The 16,229-nt window shown below is 48.9% G+C and overlaps 1 protein-coding gene across 1 annotated transcript; it reads right to left on the reverse strand.

Moving 5' to 3' along the window:
• Window positions 1–7,628: 7,628 nt before the first annotated feature.
• Window positions 7,629–9,236, reverse strand: S100A12 (S100 calcium binding protein A12). Its single transcript, XM_067727819.1, has 3 exons — window positions 9,078–9,236; window positions 8,354–8,511; window positions 7,629–7,887 (listed from the first exon to the last, which is right to left on the reverse strand). Exons 1-3 carry the CDS (start codon window positions 9,187–9,189, stop codon window positions 7,747–7,749), a joined length of 411 nt encoding a protein of 136 aa, XP_067583920.1. The 5' UTR covers window positions 9,190–9,236; the 3' UTR covers window positions 7,629–7,746.
• Window positions 9,237–16,229: the final 6,993 nt, after the last annotated feature.

The following is a 16,229-nucleotide window of genomic DNA, read 5'->3' on the forward strand; positions in this document are numbered from 1 at the left end:
GAGAAGAGCTGGATTCTTCCCTCAGGTAAAGAATAAGAGTGTCAGAGTGAAGGTTAAGATTCCCACTCCAAGTGAAAATTGCTGACTACCTCTAGGATTAATGAGTCCTTTCAAGGAACAAAAGCTTTGGGGGTTCCCCAGCATAACAGTGATTAAAGAACAGAGAAAGCCTGTTGTCAGATGCCTGTCCCTCAGTTCCTATAAGAGGGAGTTGCCCTCCTTGGCAGTGGAACCTGAACTTCTGTGTACCTTTCTGGGCATGGTGAAGAAGTACAGTGGCAGCTGCTGGATGCTGCCCAGAGGCTTAACAACGCTCAGAACATGTTCTGGGGCCTCGGTGGTATGAAATGCTTCCAGAACTGGCCACAGAGATGAATTCTTATAGCATCTACTCATTTGTCTTCTCATTCACTCATCAGACGTTAACACCAGACTTGCTGTATGTCGGGCTCTGTATAATGCTCTGAGGGGCCCCCATGATAAATATGGCTTCATTCTGTCATTAAGGAACTCCCAGGACTGCAGGGCAGACAAGACAGCTCCTCAAATGATTCCGATATAAAAAAATGAAAGGCCAGAAAGGGATAAAGTTCTGTGAGGCTTAGAGATAGGAGGGCTGTCCTTCAGCTGGGCGGTCTCCCTGCGGGGCATGAGTTAAGTCTGGTGGCCACAGGCATCCCGGGAAAAACGTGCAGATGCTTCAGGAGGAGGAGAGCACGTGTGCAAAGGCCTGGACGTGGTCAGATGTGGGGTTTGAGCAACAATGAGGACCCCTGGGGGTGGAAAAGGGGGAGGTGGGAGATGCAGAGGAGAGGGGGACAGACACTAGGCCACAGAGCTACAATTTCATCTGGAGAACGGAGGGCAGAAGCAGTGGAGGTTTGGGGAGGGAAATGATATAATCATACTTGTATTTTAGAAAAGTCTGTCTGTGGTGTGTGGGATGATTTGGGGTGGAAATGAGACAGGTTAGGAGGCTGCTGCGATAGTCCAGGTGAGGCTAGGAGAGCCCGAGGTGGTACTTCTCAGAGAAGATGATGCCTTCAGCCAGGGTCTCAAACTACCCAGGCCCCAAGTCAGCAAGGCAGGCATGCCCCACAACCCCTAGAGGAAGAAGAGAATTGTGTGCTGTTTCCCAAGACCTTGCCAGAAAGAAATGCCTCAGCTTTCACCAGCCGGCTGAGGCAATCTTACACAAGCCTGACACAAGCCCTTCTGTGAAGTACACTCCAGAATCCAACCTCAACACCCTGCCCCCTCCCAGGAATTACTGAAAACATGGTTTAGAAAGCCCAGTGTCATAGATTTTGACACTCCAATTACCAAAGGGACGACAGAACTGAAACAATTTGTTGCTCAAGTCCTGTTGCCTCTTGGGACTCAGGCCTGAAACAATTCCTCTGCCCCAAGACTCAGGTCATCCTCCTGGCCAAACTGGACCCCCAACCCCTGTCCTCAGAGGTCTCCACTGCACACACAAGACAGGGAAAGTGGACACCAGGGGACGGCTGGCCTCCTGTGAGCGTCCCAGGGTTTCCCTTTTCTCTGCGAACTCTCCCACTTTTGCCCATGTACCCAGAATTGTCACATGTGTGGTGAGATTGTACAGTGAGAGGGGGACTGTTGCCAAGACCTGAGGCGAGGGGTGAAGAGGAGGATGATCCCCGGACGGGTGCATCAAGGTGGCAGGATTCCGGCTTGGGGCACGGGGCAACCCAGCTCACTTCCGTCCATCCCCCTCCTCTCTTCTCCCTCTCCCTCTTGGTTTGTCCCTCTCTTTCTCTATCTTCCCTTCCTACATTCTCTCTGAGTCTCTCCCTCACTTGCTGCTTTCTGCCCTCCTGGTCTCAGGACTGAGGTGCAGTCCCAAGGTGCTTGGGTGCTGCCAGGGAGGGGAATGCCTTTGAGATGTAACTCAGGGTCACATCTCACCAGGGATGATGCCTCCAAAACAAAAGATGCTCAGCTTTCAAGATGCCCATTAACAATGAAAGGAGAAAATCACAAAGGGAAACAGTTGAAGGGCTTGAGAGCATTGAGCCTGGAAAAGAGAAGCGGGAGCATGTCCTCTCCACAGCAAGGTCTCCAAAGCCTTCTGTGATGGGGCATATTTGCTGCCAGTTCCCCCCACCCTCCATCACAAGCATCTCACTTTTTAGCTGTTGGTCCCTTCAGTTAGCAAACAGTAACTCAATTCTACTAAACCAACATTCATCAGTTATTCATTCATTAAAGGACCCCTGTAGGCAGGACACTGTCACAAGCCCGTAAAACACAGCAGGTCCCTGTTCGGTTGGAGCTTATGCTTAGGGAGACTCAGGCAAGAAACAAATGGCGGAAGAAAGAACAGATCATTCCAGGTGGGTATGAGCTCCACTGCAAGAGGAAGACGTGCTAGAACAACTACTAGCTGGGCTGGGGAACCAGACAGGGCTTCCCTGGGGAGGTGACAATGGAAATGAGACCTGGGTGACAAAAAGCACTGGAGAAAGTCTGGAGGGTCTTCGTCAGGTAGTGACACATGAATTATGTTTGGCCATCATGCTGGCTGTTGTGTGGATGAGGGGTTGGGGACCAGGTTGGAGGCTGTTGCAGGGATTTATTGAGCCCAGTCTTTGTGTCAAACACTCTGCTAGGTCCCCTGCCCTCAAGGAGCCTTCAACCTAACGGGGGCAACAGACACCTAAATAGCTATTTTCAATATTACGTTGTGGCCAAAAGAAAAGCAACGGTAATAAGGACCAGACGCCCCGGGAGCACAAAGGAGGTGCTTTTCTTCTGTCTTCTTGGGCAAGTGCAGGCCTGCCTGCGGGGGAGGAAGGATTAAGGAAACATTCCTCAGGCTAATGCTGAAAGGGCGAGGGTTCTGCTTGCCTGGGGCTGGGTTAGGTAATGAGAGAAATCAGAGAAGCATAGGAAGTCAGGGCCTTGCCCTTCACAGCCTGCTTTGCTTCCTTTTAACTTTGAAGACTTTTATATTGACCAAGTTATATGAAGAGTCCTAGCCATTCTTGCACCAGGGGGTCCCTGTAACCATCCCATTGAATCCAGATCCTTCTCCTGACTTCCAAAGCCCCAATATGCAAGTTGGCTTGACTCACAATGTGCAACAGCCTACCGGCCTGCAACATCCTCCCAAAGGGCATGGGTGCAAACAGAGCACCTGAGAGAGCGCTTGGGGTCCCTTATCACATACTAACACTCTTGCCCAGAGGGCTCTGTCAGACTCATCATCCCCAAAGCAGCCTGTCGGCAGGACAGGAAGGTAAGTCCTAGAGTGCCCAAGTTGAAAGCCACTCTGGATAAGAGGTGGAAATATGGGAGGGGGTGTGAGCAGGAGAGCTCCCTGGAGGTTGTGCCATTTTGATTGGGCCTTGGTGGGTGACCAGGAGTTCCAGAGCCAAAGAAGGGCCCGGTAGCTTGGTAACTACAACAGAGTATCAGACACTTTTTTTTTTTTTTTTTCGGTATGCGGGCCTCTCACTGTTGTGGCCTCTCCCATTGCGGAGCACAGGCTCCGGACGCGCAGGCTCAGCGGCCATGGCTCACGGGCCCAGCCGCTCCGCGGCATGTGGGATCTTCCCGGACCGGGGCACGAACCCGTGTCCCCTGCATCGGCAGGCGGACTCTCAACCACTGCGCCACCAGGGAAGCCCCAGACACTTTTTAAATGTTTGTGAATGAAGGGAAAAGAGGGCACTTCAGACAAAGAGAACAGTAGGACAGCAGGTGCAAAATCCAAGAAGTCTGACAGTCCATGGGGAAACTGGAGAACGTTCTGGAATGGCTGGAGACTAGGGCTTATGGCGGTGGACAGGAGGTCAATGGCGAGATACTGGAGAGGACATGTCCAATCTCTGTGGTCCTGTGGTTCTAACTGTCCTCGTATCTGTTTGCTTGTTTCGTGATACCTGCCATCGTCCGGGGACCAGGCTCTGCATTTTGACGAAGGGACCAGAGATCACCTGGTCCAAACATCGCACTTTAAAGATGAGAGACCAGCTCAGAGAAGCAAGGTCATTTGCTCAAACTCACAGAGCCAAGAAGCAGTTGAGCCGGGAGGCTAACTTAGTACATTTTATTCCAGGTTGAAGGCTCTTTTCATCAGCCTTGGGTGCCTCTCCAACAGATGGATTTTGACCACGTTTGGGGACCCTTAACATTTTTCTAAATATGATTGAAGTTCAATTTGTGGTTCAGTTGGCTATTTTGAAACAAAATCATGGCTGTGATTGTTTTCACAATAGCAAATGTGCTCGCTTTTGTTCTTATTGGTTGGTTGGTTGGGTGGGTGGGTGGGTGGTTGGCTGGCTGGCTGGTTGGTTGGTTAGTTGACTGGCTGGATGGATGGATGGTTGGCTGGATGGCTGGCTGGATGGCTGTTTGGTTGGGTGGTTGGCTGGATGGCTGGTTGGTGGCTGGCTGGTTGGTTGGTTGGTTGCTGGTTTGTTGGTTGGTTGGTTGGTTGGTTGGTTGGTTGGTTGCTGGTTTTTACCAGATGCTAATTACCATATACATCAGAGTGGCCACAGATACACATGAATGCATTAAGCAAGGGCACAGCTTGTTGCTCTGGCCTTTCGTTTAAAGGCCTTTAGAGAAAGACAGCACCTAACTGCCCTTAGTTACTTGTTTAATACTGGTCAACTTTACCCAAGTTACCCCTAAAATGTAACCTAAATCTGTGCTTTGGTTTAAAATAACCTTTACCTGTTGTGGCTGCAGCAGAGAGAAGATAGCTGACCAACTGTAACTAAAACCTCCTATATAAATTAGTATTTTACTATTAATGCTAATACCTAGTGAGTGCTTACTCAGCATCAGATGCTGTGCTAAGTGCTTTACACGTGTTGCTAGGTTATCTAATCCTCACCTCAACTCTGGGAAAGGTGCTGCTTTTATTCCCATTTTATTGATGGGGCAACTGAGGCTTAGATATTTTAAGTAACTTGCTCAAGGTCTCACAATTAGTAAGTGATAAAACTAGGATCTGAATCCAGAAATATAACTTTAATCTTCATACTTGGGCCACTACCCTTTCAGTGCCCAAATATAACTTCATTCTAGATCCTACTCAAAGTTCTCCATCCCATCCAAGTATCTCAGAACATTAAAATTGGATGACACCTGAGTGTTCACCTAGTCTAAACTCTTCAAATGAATTCACCAAATTCCTTTGAATTCTTCAAAAATGAGGACAGAGATCCAGAGAGGCAAACTGTTTTTCCCAAGGTCACTCAGCGAGTGAGGGCTTTCCCTGAATGGTCCCCCTTTCTCATTCAGTGATGGAAGACTTCCAGGCTTGGGCCCCAAGACCGCCTTCTCTGGGTCCTGAATTCCTTCATCTTTGACCAATCCCACTCCACCCTCATCTTCAGCCTCTCCCCCTGCCCCATCCCCAGGAGAGGGTCTCCACAGGCTCCTGCTTCCTCGCATACTTTCCACACTTCCCACCTGCCTCAGCTTTGCCTCAGATCCACATCTCATGACATAGTAGTTTCCTCTGCTGGGCAGCCCAGCAGACCTCCAGCCCTGGGGCTTCTGTGGCCAGGACTCGTCACTTTCTGGCCTCAGTCCTGAATCCCAGCTTCCTGTGCACCATATCCCCCCAGGTTTGCACCAAATAAACCAAAATACAAACCCACCTCTGCCCCAATATAAAGCTTCTCTTCTCACTTTTCCTCATATCAGTCATACCTGGGCTCCAGCAAGTTACCTCACCTTTTAAAAATGTCGTCATACACTCTGCCCTCCTGGCCTGTCACTCCTGCTGAGGAGGGGGCAGGGGAGCAGCCACTGGTGCGTCTGCCAGAGGCCAAGGCTGTGCCCTGGCTGCTGCGACTGTGGTGTCCTAGCCTGCTTAGGCTGCGAGAACGAATGCCATAGGCTGGATAGCTTAAACAACAGACATTTATTCTCCCAGTTCTAGAGGCTGGACACCTGGGATCAGGCTGCCAACGATGGTTGGGGGCCTGGGGAGGGCTCTCTTCCTGGCTTGTAGACTTGCTGTGTGCTCATGGAGAGAGAGAGAAATCTCTCTCTATTCTTCTTCTTATGAAGGCACTAATCCCATCACGAGGGTCCCACCCTCATGACCTAATCTAATTACCTCCCAAAGGCCCCATCTCCAATTACCATCACACTGGGGGTTAGGGCTTCAACAAGTGAATTTGGGAGGGCACACAAACATTCAGCCCATAACATACAGGTATTCTGACATCTTGACAAAATTGACCTCTTGACCTCTGGACTAAAGGGACACCCCATCTATCCCAGACCTGATTCAGCACCAGACAGGAGTTGGTGGGCAGGGAGGTCCCCAGTGACTTCTGCCCATTCAGACTGAATGCACTTTTCACCAGGGAATAGTGACCCAACACTTGCCCCCTAGGGAGATTATTCCTGTCCTCAGAGACCATGCTCCCTCCTGTTTCCCTCTGGACCATTTACAGGGAATCAAATCAATAGCCTATTGATTTCCATACATTCATCCTTGTAAGAGATATTTCTGAAACACCTACTGCATGCCAGGCACAGTGCTGCTGCTAGAGACCCAGTGCCTACTCTCACACACACCCATCCATTGAGGAGATGGACATAGAACAAATAAGCACATTAGTGGATACAGAATCACAGCAGGAGAGAAGAGCACAGAAGGAGAGCAGCTTAGTCCTAGGGGAACATTTCACAAAGAACCTGGACTAGACCAGCATGGGGAGGGAGTCTGGCCCAAGAAGTCTTCCCTCCCCTTATCCTGTGCTGGACAGAGCTCATGCTCTCCCCCTCCTCCTGTCACTCTTCTTCTCACACCCTTTCAAAGTTCAGCCCCAAGTTTCATGGCCCATACAGGAAACTTCTGTCACTCTTCTTCACACACCCTTTCAAAGTTCAGCCGCAAGTTTCATGGCCCATACAGGAAACATAAGTGAAATCAATCATCTCACTCTCTTGCTCAAAACCCCCTGTGGCTCCTTAGCACACTTGGCACAAAGTCCAAGGCCCTCCCCACAGGCTGTAAACCCCTGCTCCCTGCTCCCTGTTTCCTGAAGGCTCTGGTCTCCCACCAGCCCCACCTCAGATCTGCACCCGCCACTGTGCTGGTCTTTGAGCAGGTTAGACACATGCCCGTCTCAGGTCCTCAGCCTCTCTCTGCAGGAACTCTTGACCCACAGACAACGGCAAGCTGCTCTCCTTCCTTTCTTTTAGATTTCTGCTCAAACACATCCCTCAATTATCATATTTACAGTATCCCTATCCTTCCCTCTGCCCCTTATTTCCTTGCTTTAGCTTTCTTCATATCACATATCATTACCTACCAGTGTATCATATGATATATCTCTATGCTAATACCTAGTGGTTTGTCTGTTGGTTCATTTTCTATCCCCTCCCCAGTAGAACGCAAGACCCAAGAGGACAGGGACTTCACGTCTTTGGTCTCTGGCTATTATAGATGCTCAGTAAATATTTGTTAAATAAATGAATAAATGAACAAATAGGGGACATTTAATAAATTATTGGTGAACAAATGAACAGAGCAGGGGTTCTCAGAGGTCTAAATGGGGACTGTCAGAACAGCAGGGGTGAGGAAGGATCAAGTTTTGTGAAAGAAAAAAAGTACACAGACACTGTTATGAACTGTTCAAGGGTACTTTTATTAACTCTCGCTTCCTTCAGGCAAGGCAAACTTCGGTGAGGAGAAGGGAAAGTCTTCTTGGGGACATTGCTGGGAAGGGCCCATCAGAGCTTCTACTCTTTGTGGATATCAGCATGGGCAGTCTTCAGCACCTTGGACACCAGGACTACGAATTCCTCAAAGGTGACCTGTCCATCTTTATCAGCATCCAGCTCTTGGAACACTTTGTCAATGGAAGGTTGGTCTTTGGTGTTCTTGGAGAAGGGGAAGCAGGGACAGTGAGCTCCCCTTTATCCAGGCCTCGAATCCCTCAGAACTCAGCTTAGGGAGGCCTGGGAACACCAACTGATTAGCCAAAAATATGTGGGAGAATCCAATGTGAGAAAACAGAAGACAGAGAGAAGCAGCTGTCTTGGGCCATCCTAGAATCAAGTCTTAACCTGGAAGATGCTGTGTAGCTCAGCAATCCAATCCCGCCCTGCCCTGCCTCTCTCCACTCTACAGAGACAGGAAGGAGCAGAGCCTAAGGTGATGGTGGGAGTTATTCAGAGAGGGAGGAAAAGCCCCTGTCCCACAGCTGGTGGGGGGGTGGGGGGAGACATCCTTGGAAGCTCAAACTGGGAAGAACCCACCCCTTGTCCCACCATCATCCTTCAGGCCTTGCCACTGCCCTCAGTGCAGGGGGTCGGGCAACTTTTCCAAGAGAGGAGCATCACGTACCTTGAGGGCATTTGGAAGTTCCTTTGTGATCAGCTTCTTCAGTTCACTCTTGTTGAGGGTGTCATAATTCTCCAGCCGAATGGAGTACTGGTGGAAGATGTTGATGATTCCCTCCAGGTAGTCTTCCAGCTTCGTCATCTCCCTAACTTCGCATTCACCTTCAAAGAGACAAGGGAGGTCTTGTCAAGGGGCAGTTCCTCCCCCACCCCACAGCACTTCCACTCTCTCCTCTCTGTCCGTATCAAAGGTTTAGACAAGGGATGACTACCCCTGGGTCTGCTCTGCGTTCTCTCTGCTCTGTGTTTGATCCACGGTGAATGTTCTCATTTGCAGATAGGATGGGGAGAGAAGGACATAGAATACCGCCTAAAGTCTAAAAGAATCAGCCTTAACTGTCGCGGAGTTCCATGTCCCCCCGTCTCCTGGGGACTACAGTCCAGAGGGTGTTAATCACTCAAGCTCACCTGGGAAGGGTGCTGTGGTTGGCCAGGCTGTTCCCTTTCCCCCAAGTGTTGGTACTTAAGGGCCCTTACAGATACCAGCCACCCCACCCACCTTGGCCATCCCCAAGTCCTGAGACTGGGTCTTCCTAGCACAGCAAGAGCTGGCATCCTTGGGCCCAAAATGCAGTCAGCCCAGAGCGGCTCCAGCAGGCAGGGGGTTGTAGCTTCCAACAGCCTGCCAAGTGGCCCCCTGAAGGCCCAGCCAAGGAAAGGACGCTTACCCCTCAATGCACAGAAGTGTGGAGGCAGCAGCACTGGTGAGGAGCCCTGAGCCAGGGAGGTTTTTATAAGGCAGGTGTCACCTTTGACCTCGAGTGAAGAAACTTCTCTCATTCACCATGGGGCATGTTTCTCTGTTGCTCAAGAGAAGCTTCAAACATGCGGCACTGACTGCAAAATGGGCAGCTCAGATTGCAAGAGAACAAGTTTCACTGCAGGCATGGCTCCTACCCGGAAAGGGAAGGGCTGGGGAGAGGCATTTGCTGAGTGTCTATGCAACAAAAGTGATAGTGATAATAAAAACAACCAAAGTAGACATGTAATCTGGGAAAGGAAAAAGCACATTGGTTTAAAACTAAAGAAATCTGAATATAAAGTATGGAACTTAGTTGATAATAACGTGTCAAGAGCAGCTGATTAATTGTAACAAATGTACCACACTATGTAAGATGTTAATAATAGGGGAGACTGTGTGCAGGAATACTGGAACTCTCTATATTATTTTCTCAATTTTTCCATAAATCTAAAAATGTTCTGAACTAAAGTCTAAGTGTTTGTTTGTTGGCCGCGCAGTGCAGCTTCCAGGATCTTAGTTTCCTGACCAGGGACTGAACCCAGTCCACAGCAGTGAAAGCACCTAGTCCTAACCACTGGACCACCAGGGAATTCCCTAAGTGTTTTTAAAAGTGACCATGTATTGGGCACTCACATCATGCCAGACACTGCCTTACACAAACCCTCACCTAATTCTCCAAACAGCCTTCACTCCAACAGCGCTAACGGTTTCCCCATTTTGCAGATGAAGAAAATGAGTTAAGGTTAAGGAACTTTTCTAAGTGCCAAATCCAAAATTGTCTACTTTCAAAACCTTTGCCATTTTGTAATTTTTCCCTAAAATGAGAATAATTTTTTGTTATCAAAAATAATACATGCTTGGGGCTTCCCTGGTGGCGCAGTGGTTAAGAATCCACCTGCCAATGCAGGGGACACGAGTTCGAGCCCTGGTCCGGGAAGATCCCACATGCCGTGGAGCAACAAAGCCCGTGCGCCACAACAACTGAGCCTGCACTCTAGAGCCCACAAGCCACAACTGTTGAGCCCACGTGCCACAACTACTGAAGCCCGTGTGCCTAGGGCCCATGCTCCGCAACAAGAGAAGCCACCACAATGAGAAGAAGCCCGCGCATCACAACGAAGAGTAGCCCCCGCTGGCCGCAACTAGAGAAAGCCCGTGCGCAGCAAAGAAGACCCAATACAGCCATAAATAAAATAAATAAATAAATTTATTTTTAAAATAATAGTAATACTACATGCTCATACTTTTTGTAGAAAACCTAATTTTTGGTAAATGACACAATCTTATATCAGACCCTGACCTTTTTCTTCCAGTTTGTGTCCTAATGCCATCAATTCTTGATTAGCCTTTTTAAAAATTCTTTCTTCCACGCTCCCCCACACCCTCCAACTCACTGTGTGAGACTCGGGGACAGAGCAGCACAAATTCCGTGGCTGCTCTCCCGGAGTTTGCAATCTAATGGGTTCAGACACCTTCCTGAATCGTAGGAAGAGTTCACCACACGTAATGGGGGTGGGGGGTTGGGGGGCACTAGTCAGGCCAAGACTAGCGACCTGGATTCCACACTGGCAGGGGGACTTGGGAGAACCAGGGCTGCCTGGCAGGCCACAGTGGGAAGGGTGCCAGGGACCAGCCTGTGCCCTTGGGCAAGCCTTTGACCTCTACGAGCCTGTTTCTTCATTTGTGTGGTCACCTCACCGGACTCCTTTAGTTCCCAGATTTGTTATGAGGCTCAGCTGACAGAATATATGAGAAAAGGCTTGAAAACAGTAAAGTGCTATCTTTAAGTTGGTTTTACTTTTGCCCTTACCCACCCAGCATGGATGTGTGGATCATTTAGCCCAGCCAGCATGAACATGAGCCCAGAGCCAGCCCTCCGGGGCCTGGCCACTGAATACTGGGGGTCTCCTAGCAGAACAAAGAGACCTGCCTCTTCTGTGTCTTGAAGAGCGTCCACTGGTGGAGGAGCCTACACTCCAGCTTTCCCTCTGAGCACCAGTCCCTACACCTGTGCCCGTCCAGAAAGGACTTCCAGAAGTCAAGGGAGTTCACACAGAAGGCTCCTGACACAGTTCCTGGCACAGGGAATAATATCACTTGTCTTACCTTCCTCCTTCCTGCCACCTGACCTCACTGAAAAGGTAGGATTGGGCCCAACAGGAAAGGTCAAGCCCAAGTGATGTTCCCTCCTGCTGCTGGCCTTGGTGCTCCAAAGGGTATTCCAGAGACTGGTGGCCTCCTGGCTATTCCTTGGGCTGGTCCTACCTCCCCATCAATAGGAACTCCTCGAGGCCAAGACTGTGTAGGAAGCTGATGCTCATGGCAGCCAAGAAGGATGAAGAGTATGGGAAACTCTTTTGTTGATAGTTTGATATAGATGATACTGCAATGGTAGATGCATGTCGTTTTACATTTGTCAAAACCCATAGAATGTACAATGCAAAGAGTGAACAGTAACATGAACTATGGATTTTGGTTAACAATAATGCATTAATGTTCGCTCATCGATTGTAGCAAACATACCACACCAATACAAGATGTCAATAACAAGGGAGCTGGGGGAGTGGGGGCTAAGGGAGTATTTGAGAACTCGCTGGACTTTCTGCTCAATTTTTCTGTAAACCTAAAACTGCCCCTGAAAAATAAAGTTTATTAATTAAGAAAAATACTACTGCCTCTGAAGTCATTATGCACAAAAAGTAATAGCATACTACACAACAGGAAACAAACTTTTCAAGTAAATTTTGAGCCAAATTGATAGAGATTTACTTTCACAACTTCCTCTATAAAGTTGGTCAAAATACCTCGACAATGGTGGGGAACCTAGCACATTAGAAAAAATTTTAACTAGCAAAAATGTGAATTCATTCTAACTCTTCTAACCTCAACAAGAAATAAACACATGCTCTAAAGTAGAAGATAGACAGAACTTCAGGAGGAATACACTGAATGTGATCATGTAAACACCCCGAAAAAGTATATCAAGATAGCTAAATTTTCATAATGCAAAAAACAATGAATTAAACTGGTAAATCTGAGTAAAGAGTATATGGGAATTGCCTGCACTGTACTTGCAATTCTTCTATAAGTTTGGACTTATCAAACTAAATTACATCAAATTGAAATGATACCAAAACTTTAAATTACCCAAAAAGTACTCATGGCAACCGAAATGACTCTGTTAGTCACATCAAGAAGTGGGGAGCGGCACACGTAGAGCATAAAATGGGGCAGGGTGACCAGAAGGGGCAGAATGGCAACCCACCGAGCTGGGTTTACCCTCCAAGTTAGCCCAGAGCCTGGCTCTGGGTAGAGACAATAAATATGAGTGCCCTACCCTTATAGAGGCACCTTCTCTGAAAAATCCTTCTCCAGGAGGGAAATAAACTCCCAGGTAAGCAAAGAGAGGGAAAAAGAGGGTGACATTGCTTTAAAGGATGGGAGGCGTTGGGTCTAAAGGGATACCATCCCCAGAGATGTGAAGAGAGCCTCAGATCCACTCTTACTTCTGAGCAATGATGAGAACAGGAGTGTGGGTTTCTTCACCTGGCAAACACTTCCTGGCCCTTCATATCTGGTAGTCACTGCTGGCCAGGCACTGGGGAAAGCAACCATGAACAGGACAGACATGGTACTGACCTCACTGAGCTTACAGTCTTGGGAGGACATAGACGGGAAAGGCTCTCTGGTAAGGCGGGGACAGAGCTAAAAAGGCCAGGAAAGGAGAGGCGTTGCTTCTTCTTGTTTGAACAAAATTAATCATCAGCTTTATCCTCAGTTTTGGCAAGCAGAATGTCAAAAATCTTTTATGGCTAAGGGGGGAGGAAAATCTCTCCCTCAGTTATTCTGGGGTGCAAAGCTAGTCACTGGACCAGCTTTCAAAAAGTATCCCAGGGTTTTCAGGAAGTGAGACAGCAATCCCTCTATGCCTTCCCCCACTTTCCCGTCACAGCCTCCAAATTTGGAAGTTAGAAAAAGCTGTCAAGTTGGGCTATGATGACCATGATCAAAGTGCCATGGTAGGAAGAGGTTATCAAGACCTCTGAAATAAAATCTTTTGAAGTCTAGCCTGGTGACCTCCATTCAGTACCACAGACTCCCCTGCATGCTTTGTGGTAACCCAGTTACCATAGCAACATATACAGAAAGGAGGAGGGTCCAGGCCCCATATGGAGCACCACTGAGGCGTGGATGAGGACCTGCACCACCCCAGCAGCAGTGGCTAGCAGTTTGCCCCTAAAACTGCACAGCCCAGGCTTCAATGACCACACCTTACAAGCACAAGAAGCTACTGCTTTTGGGGGACAAGTGAGTGAGACCCCAGCTCCCTGCCCCTTTGGCTTGTGGAGGCAGAACAGATCCCAGCAATGGGTTAAGAAAACCCCTGGGGTGTTTGAGAAATTCAGGGATGGGGAGGCCACAAGAGGAGAAACTGGACAGGTAGGAGCATGAGCAAATGGCAGGAAAATAAGATGCTTGCAATGGTGTGTTTATCCGCAACTGAACAAATCACGTCACGATTCAAATTGAAGTTTCATCCAGATTACTCAGCATCATGGACTAATTTGCCCTTCAGAATTAGACAACTGGGGGGGGTGATGATTTGAGAGATTGGGATTGACATATATACACTAATATGTATAAAATGGATAACTAATAAGAACCTGCTGTATATAAAAGTAAATAAAAAATTCAAAAAATTAAAAAATAAAGAATTAGACAACTGATGTTGAGACCAGGCTGTGATTATGTTAGGAAATTGGGTGTGGCAGAGACTGTCCAAGGTCACTGTTTCCTTTCTTTTTACTTTTTCAGGTGAAATTAACTGGTTTTTTAACAGCTTTATTGAGACATAATTGATGTACAAAAACTGCACATATTTAATGCGTAAAACTTAATGAGTTTGGACATATGCAAACACCTATGATACCGTCACCACAATCGATGTCATAAGCACATCCGTCACCTCCAAAATTTTCTTTGAGTACCTTTAGTTCTGGTTTTGGTTTCTGTGGTAAGAACACTTAGAGTGAAATTACCTGCTTAACAAACATTTGCGTGCACGATACCACATCATTAACCGCAGTCACTGTGTTGTACAGCAGGTCTGTAGGTCTTTTTCATCTTGCAGGACTGTAAATTTATGTCATTGAACAATAATAGTCATGCTGCCTTTGAGGATGCCACTCGAAGGGGTGAGACTGATTAAAGAACTCCAAAAGGATGCTTCTTTTTGTTTGTTTTCTTTCCCTCCCTTACTACTGCATTCCATATCGTTTTCAGACATACAAAAGACTACACATAGCATATGTCCATTATAAGACAAAATAAAACAACAAACATCTGTAAATCTACAGGAGGTCTTAGTCCCCTGGACAGAAACCAGGTGATTGGCAAGATATTCCAGAAAGCAGAGAAGAAAGAAATTAAAGAATTTCTTGTTGGGCTTCCCTGGTGGCGCAGTGGTTGAGAGTCTGCCTGCTGATGCAGGGGACACGGGTTCGTGCCCCGGTCCGGGAGGATCCCACATGCCACGGAGCGGCTGGGCCCGTGAGCCATGGCCACTGAGCCTGCGCGTCCGGAGCCTGTGCTCCGCAACGGGAGAGGCCCGCATACTACAAAAAAAAAAAAAAAAGAATTTCTTGTTTGCTAAAAAATGTAATTCTCTGAGAGGCCCCAGACAAGCCAGCAGAGTAGTCAGGTGTGCTTCAAGAATGATTTGTTGGGCTTCCCTGGTGGCGCGGTGGTTGAGAGTCCACCTGCCGATGCGGGGGACACGGGTTCGTGCCCCGGTCCGGGAGGATCCCGCATGCCGCGGAGCGGCTGGGCCCGTGAGCCATGGCCGCTGAGCCTGCGCGTCCGGAGCCTGTGCTCCGCGGCAGGAGAGGCCACAGCAGTGAGAGGCCCGCATGCCGCAAAAAAAAAAAAAAAAAAAGAATGATTTGTTACTAGCCAAGACATGGAAGCAACCTAAATGTCCATGGACAGATGAATGGATAAAGAAGATGTGGTATGTATATGCAATGGAATACTACTCAGTCATAAAAAAGAATGAAATAATGCCATTTGCAGCAACATGGATGAAACTAGAGATTTTCATACCAAGTGAAGTAAGTTAGAAAGAGAAAGACAAATGTCACATGATATCACTTATATGTGGAATCAAAAATATGACACAGGGGGCAGAGTCAAGATGGCGGACTAGGAGGACGCAGAATTTGGGTCTCTGCACAACTAGGACACCTACCAGGCACCGGTGGGGGACCATGGACACCTAAGGGGATGGGAGGAACCCCCAGTGACCGGGTAGGACGTGGGGCAAGGGGGGTAGTGAGGGGGGAGGAAAAGTGGAGGCGGGATGGGACTGATGTCCCTGAGGGGTGGCTGGAGGAGGGGAAGAGATCCCACGTCCAAAGGGGGAAATTGGGGGGACCATTGGGAGGGCAGAGGATCAAAAGGGAGTGTGACCAGGTTTCCCCTGCCCACTTGGGCCCCTGGGAGTCTGCTGAGATCCCAGGCCTGATGCTCTGTCCACCAAGGCCCCCTCCAGCCTCATGGGTCCTGAGGGAGAGGGAGGGAAGGGGGAGCAAAAGTAAAGCCCAGACCTACAGGACTGGCACCCCTGAGGGGTGGCTGGGGGAGTGGAAGAGTGTTCCTAAACCCAGCGGGATCCACCCACGGTTAGGGGTCCAGTGGGGACAGGGGAGACCCTGGGGGAGACCCGGGGAGGGGGGCACAGAGGAACGGAAGGGAATGGGGCCAGTGCTTTCCCTGTCCACTTAGGGACCTGGAGAGCCCGTTGGGCTCCCAGGCCTAATCCTCTGCCCTCGGAGGTTCCCTGCTGCCATGCAGAGCCCAAGCCCCGCCCCTACAGCCCCACCAGGGCCCTACCTCTACACTCGGAGACTCCCTCTGAGACCCCCTCCAACCACACTGGGCCTAAACCCCATCCACATGCCCTCAACCAGGCCCTTACCTCCAAACTCCAGAACTCCACAATCCAGAGGCCCTCCTTTCCATGTGCTGCCTCTCCCCTTCCCCCGCAGGTCCTAAGCAGAGGCCCTGCCCACCTGACGCT

Source organism: Pseudorca crassidens, chromosome 2, assembly GCF_039906515.1.
Source record: "Pseudorca crassidens isolate mPseCra1 chromosome 2, mPseCra1.hap1, whole genome shotgun sequence".
NCBI classification, from domain to species: domain Eukaryota; kingdom Metazoa; phylum Chordata; class Mammalia; order Artiodactyla; family Delphinidae; genus Pseudorca; species Pseudorca crassidens.